We start from the raw sequence: 17403 nt of genomic DNA, 5'->3' as shown, positions 1-17403 counted from the left end.
GCCGCATTAACGCAGTAATTGAGGCAAAAGGAGCTCCAACCAAGTATTGAGTATTGTACATGCTCATATTTTTCATTTTCATACTTTTCAGTTGGCCAACATTTCTAAAAATCCCTTTTTTGTATTAGCCTTAAGTAATATTCTAATTTTGTGACACACGGAATTTTGGATTTTCATTTGTTGCCACTTCAAATCATCAAAATTAAATGAAATAAACATTTGAATGCATCAGTCTGTGTGCAATGAATAAATATAATGTACAAGTTACACCTTTTGAATGCAATTACTGAAATAAATCAAGTTTTTCAAAATATTCTAATTTACTGGCTTTTACCTGTATACCTTAATGTTGCAGAAAAAAAAGACCATATTTTTTTAACCGAATTTCGAACTCTAAATGGGTGAATTTTGGCGAATTAAATGCCTTTCTATTCGCTCTCGGAGCGATGACGTCACAACGTGACGTCACATCGGGAAGCAATCCGCCATTTTCTCAAACACATTACAAACACCGAGTCAAATCAGCTCTGTTATTTTCCGTTTTTTCGACTGTTTTCCGTACCTTGGAGACATCATGCCTCGTCGGTGTGTTGTCGGAGGGTGTAACAACACGAACAGGGACCGATTCAAGTTGCACCAGTGGCCCAAAGATGCAAAAGTGGCAAGAAATTGGACGTTTGTTCCGCACACTTTACCGACGAAAGCTATGCTACGACAGAGATGGCAAGAATGTGTGGATATCCTGCGACACTCAAAGCAGATGCATTTCCAACTGGACTGGACAGATCAGCTTTCAGGAAAAGAGAGCGGATGAGGGTATGTCTACAGAATATATTCATTGATGAAAACAGGGCTGTCTGCACTCTCAAAGTGAATGTTGTTGCCAAATGTATTTTACATGCTGTAAACCTAGTTCATAGTTGTTAGTTTCCTTTAATGCCAAACAAACACATACCAATTGTTGGTTAGAAGGCGATCGCCGAATTCGTCCTCGCTTTCTCCCGTGTCGCTGGCTGTTGTGTCGTTTTCGTCGGTTTCGCTTGCATACGGTTCAAACCGATATGGCTCAATAGCTTCAGTTTCTTCTTCAATTTCGTTTTCGCTACCTGCCTCCACACTACAACCATCCATTTCAATACATGCGTAATCTGTTGAATCGCTTAAGCCGCTGAAATCCGAGTCTGAATCCGAGCTAATGTCGCTATACCTTGCTGTTCTAACCGCCATGTTTGTTTGTATTGGCATCACTATGTGACGTCACAGGAAAATGGACGGGTGTATATAACGATGGTTAAAATCAGGCACTTTGAAGCTTTTTTTAGGGATATTGCGTGATGAGTAAAATTTTGAAAAAAACTTCGAAAAATAAAATAAGCCACTGGGAACTGATTTTTAATGGTTTTAACTCTTCTGAAATTGTGATAATGTTCCCCTTTAAAGGTCAATTATTTTCATGTTGCTGACGTTTCAACATGTTCTCTTAAACCACATTTCAGCAAAAGAGCAACATTTCACATGTTGCTGTTTTGTGTTTTTGTTAGCTGAATAATTGAGCATAAATGTTTTTTTAAAGAAGATTGGATATTATACATAACTGTTCTTCAATTATTTTCAAGGCTCTTTCTTTTCTCTAATCTCAAATCACTTCTTAAATTGAGATCCTATTATTTAAAACCTACTTTTCTTACTTGTTGATACCTGTGTTTGTGTATTTGTGATCCACATCAGTCCCGAAAATTGAAAATCAAGGTATGGTGGAGATATATACACTGCTCAAAAAAATTAAAGGAACAGTTTTTTATCAGGGTATGGCATGAATTCAATTGCACTTTTCTGATAAGGTTTTGGTCAGGTACGTGGCAGAGGGGGTTGTTAATCAGTTTCAGCTGCATTGGTGTTGATGGAATTAACAACAGGTGCACTAGAGGGGCAACAACAAGATGGCCCCCAAAACAGGACTGGTTTTGCAGGTGGAGGCCATTTCAAGTTCCTCCCTCTTGATCTTTTTTAACTGTTTTTCCACAAGTGTTGGCTTTAGCTAGAGTCATTATCACGACTGGGAGCATGAGGCGATTTCTTAACCCTCCTGAAGTTGCGCAGATTGTCCTACTCCTCCAGGATGGCAAATCCATGCGTGCTGTTGCAAGAAGATTTGATGTGTCTCCCAGTACAATCTCCAGAGCATGGAGGAGATTCCAGGAGACAGGCAGTTACTCTAGGAGAGCTGGACAGGGCCAAAGACGGTCCTCATCCCATCAGCAGGACCGATATCTGCTGCTTTGTGCAAGGAGGAACAGGTTGAGTACTGCCCGAGCTCCACAGAATGACCTCCAGCAGGCTACTGGTGTGAATGTCTCTGCCCAAACAGTCAGAAACAGACTTCACGAGGGTGGCCTCAGGGCACGACGTCCTGTAGTGTGCCCTGTGCTCACTGCTCAGAACCGTGGAGCTCGATTGGCATTTGCCATAGAACACCAGAATTGGCAAGTCCGCCACTGGCGCCCTGTGCTTTTCACAGATAAGAGCAGGTTTACCCTGAGCACCTGTGATAGACGTGAAAGGTCTGGAGAAGCCAAGGAGAGCGCTATGCTGCCTGCAACATCATTCAGCATGACCCGTTCGGTGGTGGGTCAGTGATGGTCTGGGGAGGCATTTCCATGGAGGAAGGAACAGACCTCTACAGGCTAGAGAACAGCAGTCTGACTGCCATTAGGTATCGGGATGAAATCCTTGCACCCATGGTCAGACCCTACGCTGGTGCAGTAGGTCCTGGGTTCCTCCTGGTCCACGACAATGCCCGGCCTCATGTGGCAAGAGTATGCAGACAGTATCTGGAGGATGAAGGAATTGACACAATTGAATGGCCCTCACGATCACCTGATCTAAACCCGATAAAACACATCTGGGACATAATGTTTCGGTCCATCAGACGCCGCCAGGTTGCTCCTCAGACTTTACAGGAGCTCACTGATGCACTTAGACAGATCTGGGAGGACATCCCACAAGACACCATCCGTCGTCTCATTAGGAGCATGCCGCGACGTTGTCAAGCATGCATACAAGCACGTGGGGGCCACACAAGATATTGAAAATAATTTTGAGTTGCAGAAATTGAATTTAGGCAAAATGGACGAGCCTGCCACATCATTTTTTCACTTTGATTTTTGGGGTGTCTATATACTGAGCCCTCTGTAGGCTGAACATGTTTATTTCCATCAAAAGATGTGGCATCCTTTGGTTCCTGATACATTAAACTGTCCATATCAGTATAGATATCCGACATATTTTTTTTCACCATTGAAATCTGATGTGTTTTCAAAGTGTTCCTTTAATTTTTTTGAGCAGTGTAGACAGATATTTTCATTTATAGGTTAGTTTATGAACCAACCTATATCGGGATATGAGTTTTGGTCCATAAGTCCCAGCCCTACTACACTCGTGTTACTGACAGTGCGAGCATAGTTTGGGGATGTTCTCTGTGTTGAATTGAGCGTTGCAGTAGGTCTTATGATGACATTGTGTTTATATGTATGAGTGCACATGTGTATGTTGTTTGAGTGTCAATAATGAAATTGTGATATCTAAGACATTTCATAATGCTACAAAAAAATCTCTGTGCTATGAACTTTTTTCATTTAGTAGCACCAGTGCTATTACCGTATTTTCCGCACTATAAGGCGCACCTAAAAACCACAATTTTTCTCAAAAGCTGACAGTGCGCCTTATAACCCGGTGCGCTTTATTACGATTCATTTTCATAAAGTTTCGGTCTCGCAACTTCGGTAAACAGCCGCCATCTTTTTTCCCGGTAGAACAGGAAGCGCTTCTTCTTCTACGCAAGCAACCGCCAAGGAAAGCACCCGCCCCCATAGAACAGGAAGCGCTTCACCCGCCCCCGGAAGAAGAAGAAAAAACGCGCGGATATCACCGTACGTTTCATTTCCTGTTTACATCTGTAAAGACCACAAAATGGCTCCTACTACGCGACAAGGATCCGGTTCATAAAAAGACGCAATCTCTCCATCCGCACACGGATTACTACCGTATTTCACAGCAACTGATATTCCTGTGAACCGCACTGTGGAACGGGAGCACGTACGGTGAATATTCGCACCACAGGGAATGAGAAGTCATCCTTCACTGTGGTTCTAGCTTGCCATGCTAACTTCCACCCATGGTGATATTCAAAAGGAAGACCTTGCCAAAAGAGACCTTTCCAGCCGGCGTCATCATAAAAGCTAACTCGAAGGGATGGATGGATGAAGAAAAGATGAGCGAGTGGTTAAGGGAAGTTTACGCGAAGAGGCCGGGTGGCTTTTTTCACACAGCTCCGAAGGCGAACACACCTTCACTAAGACGGGCAGATAGCGCCGGTCGACATACGCCAACATCTGCCAGTGGATCGTAAATGCCTGGGCAGATAGTTTCGGTCACAACTGTGGTACGAGCTTTCCGGAAGGCAGGATTCACAGAACTGCTGCACAACAACAGCGACACTGAATCCGATGACTTCGACGAGGCGGAGCCGGCCATTTTTGGATCCCACGCTTGCGCAACTTTTCAATTCGGACACCGAAGACGAAGAATTCGAAGGATTTACGAATGAAGAATAACTTCAGAAGGTGAGCGCTATGTTTATTTTGTGTGTTGTGACATTAACGTTCGAGCAACATTATGTTGCTATTTATTGCTCTACACCATTTTGAATTTTACTATGTTTGTGATTGCACATTTGCGTACATTTTGGGACAGAGTTGTTAGAACGCTGGTTTTCAATATATTATTAAAGTTTGACTGAACTATCTGACTGTTTTTTTGACATTCACTTTAGCGCAGCGTTTTTTTGACATTCACTTTAGCGCAGCGTAGGCGCGGCTTATAGTCCGGGGCGGCTTATTGGTGGACAAAATTATGAAATATGTAATTCATAGAAGGTGCGGCTAATAATCCGGTGCGCCTTATAGTGCGGAAAATACGGTAGTAGAAAAAGCTAAGCGTACAGGTACAGCCCTGCTTCTGTTAAACCACTATTGGTAACATAAGCTAACCAGTGGTGTTTTTGTTATATTGTTGGTTTGCAAAATGTAACTTTGAACAAGCTGCTAACAGTCCATTTATTTAGCTATGCATTCATAGTAAGGCTGTTACGATTAATCGAAATATCAATTTATATTCTTTAGATTAAACTACAAACCCTGTTTCCATATGAGTTGGGAAATTGTGTTAGATGTAAATATAAACGGAATACAATGATTTGCAAATCCTTTTCAACCCATATTCAATTGAATATGCTACAAAGACAAGATATTTGATGTTCAAACTCATAAACTATTTTTTTTTTTGCAAATAATCATTAACTTAGAATTTCATGGCTGCAACACGTGCCAAAGTAGTTGGGAAAGGACATGTTCACCACTGTGTTACATCACCTTTTCTTTTAACAACACTCAATAAACGATTGGGAACTGAGGAAACTAATTGTTGAAGCTTTGAAAGTGGAATTCTTTCCCATTCTTGTTTTATGTAGAGCTTCAGTCGTTCAACAGTCCGGGGTCTCTGCTGTCGTATTTTACGCTTCATAATGCGCTACACATTTTCAATGGGAGACAGGTCTGGACTGCAGGCGAGCCAGGAAAGTACCCGCACTCTTTTTTTTACGAAGCCACGCTGTTGTAACACGTGCTGAATGTGGCTTGGCATTGTCTTGCTGAAATAAGCAGGGGCGTCCATGAAAAAGACGGCGCTTAGATGGCAGCATATGTTGTTCCAAAACTTGTATGTGCCTTCACAGATGTGTAAGTTACCCATGCCTTGGGCACTAATGCACCCCCATACCATCACAGATGCTGGCTTTTGAACTTTGCGTCGATAACAGTCTGGATGGTTCGCTTCCCCTTTGGTCCGGATGACACGATGTCGAATATTTCCAAAAACAATTTGAAATGTGGACTCGTCAGACCACAGAACACTTTTCCACTTTGCATGAGTCCATCTTAGATGATCTCGGGCCCAGAGAAGCTGGTGACGTTTCTGGATGTTGTTGATAAATGGCTTTCGCTTTGCATAGTGGAGCTTTAACTTGCACTTACAGGTGTAGCGAAAAACTGTATTTAGTGACAGTGGTTTTCTGAAGTGTTCCTGAGCCCATGTGGTGATATCCTTTAGAGATTGATGTCGGTTTTTGATACAGTGCCGTCTGAGGGATCGAAGGTCACGGTCATTCAATGTTGGTTTCCGGCTATGCCGCTTACGTGGAGTGATTTCTCCAGATTATCTGAACCTTTTGATGATATTATGGACCGTAGATGTTGAAATCCCTAAATTTCTTGCAATTGTACTTTGAGAAATGTTGTTCTTAAACTGTTTGACTATTTGCTCACGCAGTTGTGGACAAAGGGGTGTACCTCGCCCCATCCTTTCCTGTGAAAGACTGAGCATTTTTTGGGAAGCTGTTTTTATACCCAATCATAGCACATATCTGTTCCCAATTAGCCTGCACACCTGTGGGATGTTCCAAATAAGTGTTTGATGAGCATTCCTCAACTTTATCAGTATTTATTGCCACCTTTCCCAACTTCTTTGTCACGTGTTGCTGGCATCAAATTCTAAAGTTAATGATTATTTGCAAAAAAAAAAAATGTTTATCAGTTTGAACATCAAATATGTTGTCTTTGTAGCATATTCAACTGAATATGGGTTGAAAATGATTTGCAAATCATTGTATTCCGTTTATATTTACATCTAACACAATTTCCCAACTCATATGGAAACAGGGTTTGTACATCAAAATCGTTTTGAAAGGGAATCGATCGATTTTATCCATATTAGAAAAAGGAAAACGTTGGATTTAAGAACAACAGACTTTATGTGAAGTTTGGCACTTATAATGATATGGACAATAAACGTTAGGTCTGCCTGCCCATCTGTGGCGTCACCAAAAGAAAAATGGCGGGTAGCTATGGTGGTTGAGAAAGGTTATAACAAATGCAAACACAAGACAATATAATTAATTTTAACACAAAAACTTTCAGTAACTGTACAGCATGATTGCAAAAAACACAACAAAGACAAACGGTAACAAAATAAAGCCACAACTTAACTTCCGGACTTCCGGAACACAACACCTGTCAGCCAAGGAAAAGGAATTTCATTAGAAACAAATAAATACAAAAGATGTATCAAGAAGGCTATGGAAATTAGGAAAGCGAGGGGCCAACATCAGCAACGGGGATGAGGTGGAGTACATGCTTTCGCACACCTGGGACACTGTCCCTCATTGGCGACGCCATGTCGCGGGACTTTTATTCAGCAGGTAAATGTACTGTTAAACTGTTGGTTACTGTAGTTTTATTGAAAATTGCTTGAACATTGAAAATGAGAGCAGAAAAGGTTTCCTCTTGTTGATTCCTCATCCTCCACGACCTGAGTGCAACCTTTGGCACCATCTTTCATCCAATCATCCTCAGAAGACTCTCATCCATTGTCATCATCAACACCCCCCTGGAATGGTTTCATTTTGGTTCATACAGCTCAAATAATTTAAATCTGATCATTCTGCAATCACAATAGGTGTTCCACAAGGATCTGTCTTGGGCCCCCTTCTCTTCATCACAAACCTCCACTTTGGCTGTATTTTCTGTCAATTTAACATTCACTTTCACTGCTACACTGATTACACCTTAGCTCTAACCTCTTCATCAAGCCGAAAGCCACACTTCCACCCTCCTTCGTCACCTCCTGCTTATTTTAAATAAAATCCTGGTTAACCTCAAACTTCCTCAAATTAACCCTTGTGTAATGTTCATATTGTTGTTACTCAGCCAGTGTTTGTGGGTCTGACGGACCCGTTGCATTTTGTGGCTTTTAATGCCTCACAATCAAACACTTTTATGTTAAAATACTGAACAGAATACCTTATCCCAATAAACATCTGTTCAGTATTTTAACATAAAAGTGTTTGATTGTGAGGCATTAAAAGCCACAAAATGCAACGGGTCCGTCAGACCCACAAACGCTGGCTGAGTAACAACAATATGAACGTTGCACGGAAAATTTCTCTGCCGTTTCTGCATCCCGCAGGGATTCTTCTTTTGTGTTTCTGCACCTGCGGTTCCCACACAAGGTTGCAACATTGTTTGTCAACACTGTCGGCTCTCATTTTCTCGCACATTTGACCCTCTGATGTTTTGTGTACCTACACTCTGTCCTCCTCGTGTCTAGACCTGCTCTGTGTGTGTGTGTGTGTGTGTGTGTGTGTGTGTGTGTGTGTGGTACACAGAACATCAATTTCCACACTTCTATCAGCCCCGGGTCCAGTGGACCCGGACATCTTATATGTAAAAGAAATGTGTAGGGGGGTGTATGGTGTGTGGTCATCAAATGTGTATTCTGATATATGTTCTTCACAGAAAATGAGCCAAAGTCAGCGAGTCTCAGTTTGAAAAATTAATTAATTGTATCATTTTTCTTTTACCGGTAATAAAAAAGGAAAACGGGTCCCACAGACCCGACCACCACACAAGGGGTGTGGTGATAAAACCAAAGTAATTCTTATTGGTACAAAATCCACACTTTCCAAGGTCAAAAGTTTCACCCTAACCATCAACAACTCCACAGTGATCCCCTCCCGTTAGGTTAAGAGTCTGGCCGTCATCTTGGATAACACACGGCCATTCCATCTCACATCAATAACATCACTGGCTCTGCTTTTTTCCACCTCTGTTATATTAACCGGCTCCGCCCCTCTCTTACTGTCCATGCTGCCTCCATCCTTGATCACAGTCTGGTCATCGATTACTGTAACTCCCTTCTCTTTGGCCTCCCCTAGAAGTCCCTCCACAAGCCCCAACTGGTCCATAACTCTGCTGCCCAGATCATAACCCAAATCCCCTCATTTTGTCCCATCACACCCATCCTACAAATAATTCACTGTCAGGCAAAAACTTACATACAAAATCCTTCTATATACCTTTAAGGCCAGCCACAACTTCACCCCTAGATATTTGTCTGACCGTTACTCCAGCACGCTCCCTCAGATCCTCCTCTTACATACACCTTGCGGTGCCATCAACCCGCCTCATCACCATGGGGGGCTGAGCTTTCAGTCACTCTGCTCCCAAAATCTGGAACTTTCTCCCATCTGACATTCGCAATATTGACTCCCTTCATACATTCAAATCAAGACTCAAAACCCACCCGTTTAAAATTGCTTACTCACTGTAACTGCCTCTACACTGTTACATGTTGATTTTATCCGTTGTTTTATCATTTTCTTTTAATCATTTTATCTCTACATGTTGATTGTATCCTTTGTTGTTTTTATCATAATTTTTTTAATTATTTTATCTGTATATTGTAACGTGTCCTTGGCTTTTTTGAAAGGCGCTTATAAATTCAATGTACCGTGTTTTTCAGACTATAAGGCGCACTTAAAATCCTTTTATTTTCTCAAAACTCGACGGTGCGCCTTATAACCCGGTGCGTTTAATGTACGGAATAATTTTGGTTGTGCTTACCGACCTCGAACCTATTTTATTTGGTACATGGTGAAATGATAAGTGTGACCAGTAGATGCCAGTGACACATAAGAGATATGTGTAGACTGCAATATGACTTAAGTAAACAATACCAAAATGTTATAAGTTCCATTGAAAATATAGAACATTATGCACGGCGCTCAAAAATCTATCAAAAGGTTTTAATACGACTTTGGTAAGCTATGACGCCGCACTGCTTGATGGATTGTACTGTGCTTCAACGTATGAATATTATTATGGTGTGTGTGTATAAGATAAGACATTATCTGGCGTTTTGTTTCGCAATATTATGCAAAAGCAACTTTTCTTACTTCCTGGTACCTGCTGATCTGTATTTGGGATCTGCATGAATCCGCTTCTGTAGTCCGTGCCGACGCCGTAGTCGATAGGCTTCTTCTTTTTCTTTATCTTCTTGTTATGGGAAATTCATCCTCTGCCGTTGCCATTTCTAATATAAAGTAGCGTAAAGTTCTTACTTATATCTGTCAGTAAACTCGCCATGAAAGCGCTAAAACATACCGGTGTAGTGAGTTTACATTATTCACCCAAGAAACTTTAGTTACTAGAGAGTTCCGGTCGGACGTTTTTTTCGCGAGACACATTTCCGGCATTGTTTTTGCACTAGTGATCCACGGATGAGGAGATTGATTTAAGTAAAGTCTGAATGTCATTAAAAGAGTTAGTTCCATCTTTTGACACTTCTTCCACTCCCGTCCTTGCACGCTACACCGCTACAACAAAGACGACGGGGAGAAGACGCTGCCGAAGGTGAGCCACGTAAATAAGACCGCTCACAAAACGGCGCATCCTGAAGCGACTGTCAGAAAGCGGCTTTAAGATGATCTGTAAAACATAATCTATGCAACATTTTGACCAAAAAAACACTATTACATGTTATGTAGACCACCAGGATTTGTTTTCAATTTAGAAAACAAACAAAAAAATATGACACCGTTGATGCGCCCTATAATCCGGTGCGCCTTATGTATGAAAATAGACCTGACTAGCTCCGCTCATCGGCAGTGCACCTTATAATCCGGTGCGAGATGGTCCAGAAAGTACGGTACTACTAATATTATTATTTATTAATTAAAATTAAAGTGTTGGTTGCACTTTTTCAAATAAGATGTGAATACATTGGCCATTAACTGCTGTTTACTTGCTTGTTTGTATCCATAATTCATTTATACCCAATTCCCTTACAAGAAATAAAAATACAGGAAACTTCCTCTGCAGTGTTGAGTATCCACTATTTATTTCACAGTCAAACTGGTCGGTTTTTTTGCTAAAATTACTGAATCGGTTTCAACTCACTGAATCGTTCCGGATCATATTGTTCAAAGAAAATAATATTTTCCCTGAATTCTATTGGCAACCACAAATTCTGAATCAAATCAAATTGTTACACCCCTAAATAATAGGGTTAATATGAGCATATTGCTGTAAAAATGTGGTCACTGATATAATTCCAATTGAGGTCCTGGTTAAGTGCAGGTCAATTTACATGGCATCTTCCAAATACTTGTAGTAGTGGAAGTAGTAGTAGTAGCATCAAATTAAACTTTAAAGTACGACTAACAAGAACAGAGGTCAAACTGTCAAATTAGGTTGTTTTAAAAAAGCCAGGTATGAAAAATTATGTGAAACACTGACGACACACACTGTTACCAACAATTTGTATACAAACCCCAAACCAGTGAAGTTAGCACATTGTGTAAATTGTAAATAAAAACAGAATACATTGATTTAAAAATCATTTTCAACCTATATTCAATTGAATACACAGCAAAGACAAGATACGTTCGAACTGAAAACTTTGTTATTTTTTGCAAATATTAGCTCATCTTCTTTCTGTGTGGAGTTTGCATGTCCTCCCCGTGACTGCGTGGGTTCCCTCCGGGTACTCCGGCTTCCTCCCACTTCCAAAGACATGCACCTGGGGATAAGTTGATTGGCAACACTAAATTGGCCCTAGTGTGTGGATGTGAGTGTGAATGTCACGACTGGGAGCATGAGGGGGAATAAGCGGTAGAAAATGGATGGATGGGATGGATGGATGGATGGATGAAGATGGACTGATGCAAAGTGTAAAAGTGTAAAAGTGTTCTGTGGTCTGACGAGTCCACATTTCAAATTGTTTTTGGAAACTGTGGACGTTGTGTCCTCCGGACCAAAGAGAAAAAGAACCACCCGGACTGTTATGGGCGCAATGTTCAAAAGCCAGCATCTGTGATGGTATGGGGGTGTATTAGTGCCCAAGGCATCTGTAACTTACAAATCTGTGAAGGCACCATTAATGCTGAAAGGTACATACAGGTTTTGGAGCAACATATGTTGCCATCCAAGCGACGTTATCATGGACGCCCCTGCTTATTTCAGCCAGACAATGCCAAGCCACGTGTTATAACAGCGTGGCTTCATAGTAAAAGAGTGCGGGTACTAGACTGGCCTGCCTGTAGTCCAGACCTGTCTCCCATTGAAAATGTGTGGCGCAATATGAAGCCTAAAATACCACAACGGAGACCCCGGACTGTTGAACAACTGAAGCTGTACATCAAGCAAGAATGGGAAATAATTCCACCTGAAAAGCTTCAAAAATTGGTCTCCTCAGTTCCCAAACGTTTACTGAGTGTTGTAAAAAGGAAAGGCCATGCAACACAGTGGTAAAAATGCTCCTGTGCCAACTTTTTTGCAATGTGTTGCTGCCATTAAATTCTAAGTTAATGATTATTTGCTAACAAAAATTGGGTTTCTCAGTTCGAAAAAAGTCTGTTATGAAAAACATTGTGTAACACTGACTACACACACTGTTACCAACAATTTATATACAAACCCCAAACCAGTGAAGTTGGCACGTTGTGTAAATCGTAAATAAAAACAGAATACATTGATTTGCAAATCCTTTTCAACCTATATTCAATTGAATACACTGCAAAGACAAGATACTTAACGTTCGAACTGAAAACTTTGTTATTTTTTGCAAATATTAGGTAATCAAAGATGGACTGATGCAAAGTGTAAAAGTGTTCTGTGGTCTGACGAGTCCACATTTCAAATTGTTTTTGGAAACTGTGGACGTCGTGTCCTTCGGACCAAAGAGAAAAAGAACCACCCGGACAAAGTTGAAAAGCCAGCATCTGTGATGGTATGGGGGTGTATTAGTGCCCAAGACATGGGTAACTTACACATCCGTGAAGGCACCATTAATGCTGAAAGGTACATACAGGTTTTGGAGCAACATATGTTGCCATCCAAGCAACCTTGTTGCCATGGACGCCCCTGCTTATTTCAGCAAGACAATGCCAAGCCACGTGTTACAACAGCGTGGCTTCATAGTAAAAGAGTGCGGGTACTAGACTGGCCTGCCTGTAGTCCAGACCTGTCTCCCATTGAAAATGTGTGGCCAATCCATCCATCCATCCATTTTCTACCGCTTATTCTCTTCGGGGTCGCTGGAGCCTATCTCAGCTACAATCGGGCGGAAGGCGGGGTACACCCTGGACAAGTCGCCACCTCATCGCAGGGCCAACACAGATAGACAGACAACATTCACACTCACATCCACACACTAGGGCCAAATTAGTGTTGCCAATCAACATATCCCCAGGTGCATGTCTTTGGAAGTGGGAGGAAGCCGGAGTACCCGGAGGGAACCCACGCAGTCACGGGGAGAACATGCAAACTCCACACAGAAAGATCCTGAGCCCGGGATTGAACTCAGAACTACTCAGGACCTCCGTATTGTGAGGCAGACGCACTAACCCCTCTACCACAGTGCTGCCCTTGTGTGGCGCAATATGAAGCCTAAAATACCACAACGGAGACCCTGGACTGTTGAACAACTTAAAGGCCTACTGAAACCCACTACTACCGACCACGCAGTCTGATAGTTTATATATCAATGATGAAATCTTAACATTGCAACACATGCCAATACGGCCGGGTTAGCTTACTAAAGTGCAATTTTAAATTTTGCGCGAAATATCCTACTGAAAACGTCTCGGTATGATGACGCCTGCGCGTGACGTCACGGATTGTGGAGGACATTTTGGGACAGCATGGTGGTCAGCTATTAAGTCGTCTGTTTTCATTGCAAAATTCCACAGTATTCTGGACATCTGTGTTGGTGAATCTTTTGCAATTTGTTCAACGAACAATGGAGACAGCAAAGAAGAAAGCTGTAGGTGGGAAGCGGTGTATTGCGGCCGACTGCAGCAACACAAACACAGCCGGTGTTTCATTGTTTACATTCCCGGAAGATGACAGTCAAGCTTTACCATTGGCCTGTGGAGAACTGGGACAACAGAGACTCTTACCAGGAGGACTTTGAGTTGGATGCGCAGACACGGTACCGTGAGTACGCATGCACCTGCGGCTTCCAAACATTTGATCGCTTGCCCGTACGTGCGTGGATGTCACGTACGTAACTTTGGGGAAATATATGTGCTGTATGAACTTTGGGGAGGTGAACGGTACTTTGGGCTGTGGGATTGAGTGTGTTGTGCAGGTGTTTGAGTTGTATTGGCGGGTTATATGGACGGGAGGGGGGAGGTGTTTGTTATGCGGGATTAATTTGTGGCATATTAAATATAAACCTGGTTGTGTTGTGGCTAATAGAGTATATATACTGTATGTCTTGTGTTTATTAACTGTTTTAGTCATTCCCAGCTGAATATCAGGTCCCACCCGCCTCTCACAGCATCTTCCCTATCTGAATCGCTCCCACTGCCCTCTAGTCCTTCACTCTCACTTTCCTTATCCACAATTCTTTCATCCTCGCTCAAATTAATGGGGAAATCGTCGCTTTCTCGGTCCGCATCGCTCTCGCTGCTGGTGGCCATGATTGTAAACAATGTACAGATGTGAGGAGCTCCACAACCTGTGACGTCTTGCTACTCGTCTGCTACTTCCGGTACAGGCAAGGCTTTTTTATCAGCGACCAAAAGTTGCGAACTTTATAGTCGATGTTCTCTACTAAATCCTTTCAGCAAAAATATGGCAATATCGCGAAATGATCAAGTATGACACATAGAATGGACCTGCTATCCCCGTTTAAATAAGAACATCGCATTTCAGTAGGCCTTTAAGCTGTACATCAAGCAAGAATGGGAAATAATTCCACCTGAAAAGCTTCAAAAATTGGTCTCCTTAGCTCCCAAACGTTTACTGAGTGTTGTTAAAAGGAAAGGCCATGTAACACAGTGGTAAAAATGCCCCTGTGCCAACTTTTTTGCAATGTGTTGCTGCCATTAAATTCTAAGTTGCTAACGAAAATTAGGTTTCTCAGTTCGAACATTAAATATCTTGTCTTTGCAGTCTATTCAATTGAATGTAAGTTGAAAAGGATTTGCAAATCATTGTCCATCCATCCATCCATCCATCTTCTTCCGCTTATCCGAGGTCGGGTCGCGGGGGCAGCAGCCTAAGCAGGGAAGCCCAGACTTCCCTCTCCCCAGCCACTTCGTCCAGCTCCTCCCGGTGGATCCCGAGGCGTTCCCAGGCCAGCCGGGAGACATAGTCTTCCCAACGTGTCCTGGGTCTTCCCCGTGGCCTCCTACCGGTCGGACGTGCCCGAAACACCTCCCGAGGGAGGCGTTCGGGTGGCATCCTGACCAGATGCCCGAACCACCTCATCTGGCTCCTCTCGATGTGGAGGAGCAGCGGCTTTACTTTGAGCTCCCCCCGGATGGCAGAGCTTCTCACCCTATCTCTAAGGGAGAGCCCCGCCACCCGGCGGAGGAAACTCATTTCGGCCGCTTGTACCCGTGATCTTGTCCTTTCGGTCATGACCCAAAGCTCATGACCATAGGTGAGGATGGGAACGTAGATCGACCGGTAAATCGAGAGCTTTGCCTTCTGGCTCAGCTCCTTCTTCACCACAACGGATCGATACAGCGTCCGCATTACTGAAGATGCCGCACCGATCCGCCTGTCGATCTCACGATCCACTCTTCCCTCACTCGTGAACAAGACTCCGAGGTACTTGAACTCCTCCACTTGGGGCAAGATCTCCTCCCCAACCCGGAGATGGCACTCCACCCTTTTCCGGGCGAGAACCATGGACTCGGATTTGGAGGTGCTGATTCTCATCCCAGTCGCTTCACACTCGGCTGCGAACCGATCCAGTGAGAGCTGAAGATCTTGGCCAGATGAAGCCATCAGGACCACATCATCTGCAAAAAGCAGAGACCTAATCCTGAGGGTATCTGGCAAATCATTGTATTCTGTTTTTATTTAGGATTCACACAACGTGCCAACTTCACTGGATTTGGGTTTTGTTATTATTCAAGTAACTATAGGTGACATTACATTGACTGAACATGTGGAAAACGCTCATTTTAAATGTATTACACAATATGAAAGGTCTGAAGCAGGATTTGGCGACAAAGCTGGCAAATAAATGAAGCAAATAGTGAATGACCAAGACATTCTCCTGGTGTCTCCACAGTGTTGGTAACAGGACACCCCATTAGCAACAATGCTAATCCTGACGTTATCTTACATCACAAACCACCAACGACTTCAATCCCAAAAGTAACGAACATTGTACAGTTTCAGAACACCGTCGCACAGAACAATATCATAGCATGTGGGGGAAATAAACTGTAGTCGAAAATATGATCCGGTAGACGACGCGTCACGGTGGTCCTCCTGCGGGTCATTACGTCAGGCAAGCGGGCTGCTTTACAGGCCGCCCGTCGCATAAACAACCAGCAAAGAAGCCACGTCTTTCTCACGTTATGTGTTAGCAGCGTGCGTTTTACACGTACAATTGCTCTCTGAGAAAAGTATCGTGTGAGCTAGCTGGACGAACGAACTCACCTTAAATCGAAACATCTGTCCTCAGATTTCCACGCAAAAGGAGGCGCAGTGTTGAAGTGGCGCGCTTGTGACGCTCTCGTTCGCGTGAACGTGCGTGGGAGGGGGGGGGGCGACGTGAACGAGCGCACCCCGGGACGCCACGGGTACAACATTCGCTTGTTTGTATTACCTTACTTGACTTTGTTCGCCGGTGGGAAGGATGACATCGTGTTCATATAGAGCCCTGTGACATTGTATTTTTTTTCTTTGAAATGCTTCTTTTTCGAAAAAAAAAAAAGAAAAAAAGAAGTTGAACAGGAACACTCTGTCGACCTCTGCCGGCTACTAGGAAGTATGACAGATCTACACTGTAAAGAAAATAATTTAATTTGTATGGTTAATTGACTCTAAATTTCTACTGTAATTTTTCTATTTTATTTTAAATAGTTTATAAAACTGTAGAATTGAAGACATTATCTGTAAATAAACAATCCGCCTGTTATTTTAAGTAGAGATGTCCGATAAATGCGTTAAAATGTAATATCGGAAATGATCGGTATCGTTTTTTTAATTATCGGTATCGTTTTGGGGTTTTTTTGGTTTTTTTAATAAATCAACATAAAAAACACAAGATACACTTACAATTAGTGCACCAACCCAAAAAAAAAAAACTCCCTCCCCCACAGGGGCGCCGCTAGGGATTTTGGTCCCCATGAAAAGAATCTTTACAGGGCCCCCAACACAGTGTCATTATTTTTTCTGTATTATAATTTCATCATCATTAGGGGCCTCTCTGGGCCCCCCTCCATCATGGGCCCCTAGAATCCGTCTCCTTTACCCCCCCTTTTCGGCGCCCCTGCTCCCCCATTTACACTCATTCACACTCATTCACACAAAAGGGTTGTTTCTTTCTGTTATTAATATTCTGGTTCCTACATTATATATCAATATATATCAAAACAGTCTGCAAGGGATACAGTCCGTAAGCACACATGATTGTGCGTGCTGCTGGTCCACTAATAGTACTAACCTTTAACAGTTAATTTTACTCATTTTCATTAATTAC

General features: G+C 42.6%; 1 protein-coding gene across 2 annotated transcripts in view; it reads right to left on the bottom strand.

Moving 5' to 3' along the window:
• patl1 (PAT1 homolog 1, processing body mRNA decay factor) overlaps nt 1-16497 on the bottom strand; it is a 72117-nt gene extending 55620 nt beyond the window's left edge. For both annotated transcript variants that reach the window (XM_061977155.2, XM_061977154.2), the window contains exon 1: nt 16359-16497. In XM_061977155.2, coding sequence (XP_061833139.1) covers nt 16359-16373 — 15 coding nt within the window. In that variant the 5' untranslated portion in view covers nt 16374-16497. The remainder of the gene's footprint in view (nt 1-16358) is intronic.
• Between the last annotated feature and the right edge of the window lie 906 nt (nt 16498-17403).

Source organism: Nerophis lumbriciformis, linkage group LG16, assembly GCF_033978685.3.
Source record: "Nerophis lumbriciformis linkage group LG16, RoL_Nlum_v2.1, whole genome shotgun sequence".
NCBI classification, from domain to species: Eukaryota; Metazoa; Chordata; class Actinopteri; order Syngnathiformes; family Syngnathidae; genus Nerophis; species Nerophis lumbriciformis.
This window is presented reverse-complemented; position numbering and strand designations above follow the sequence as displayed.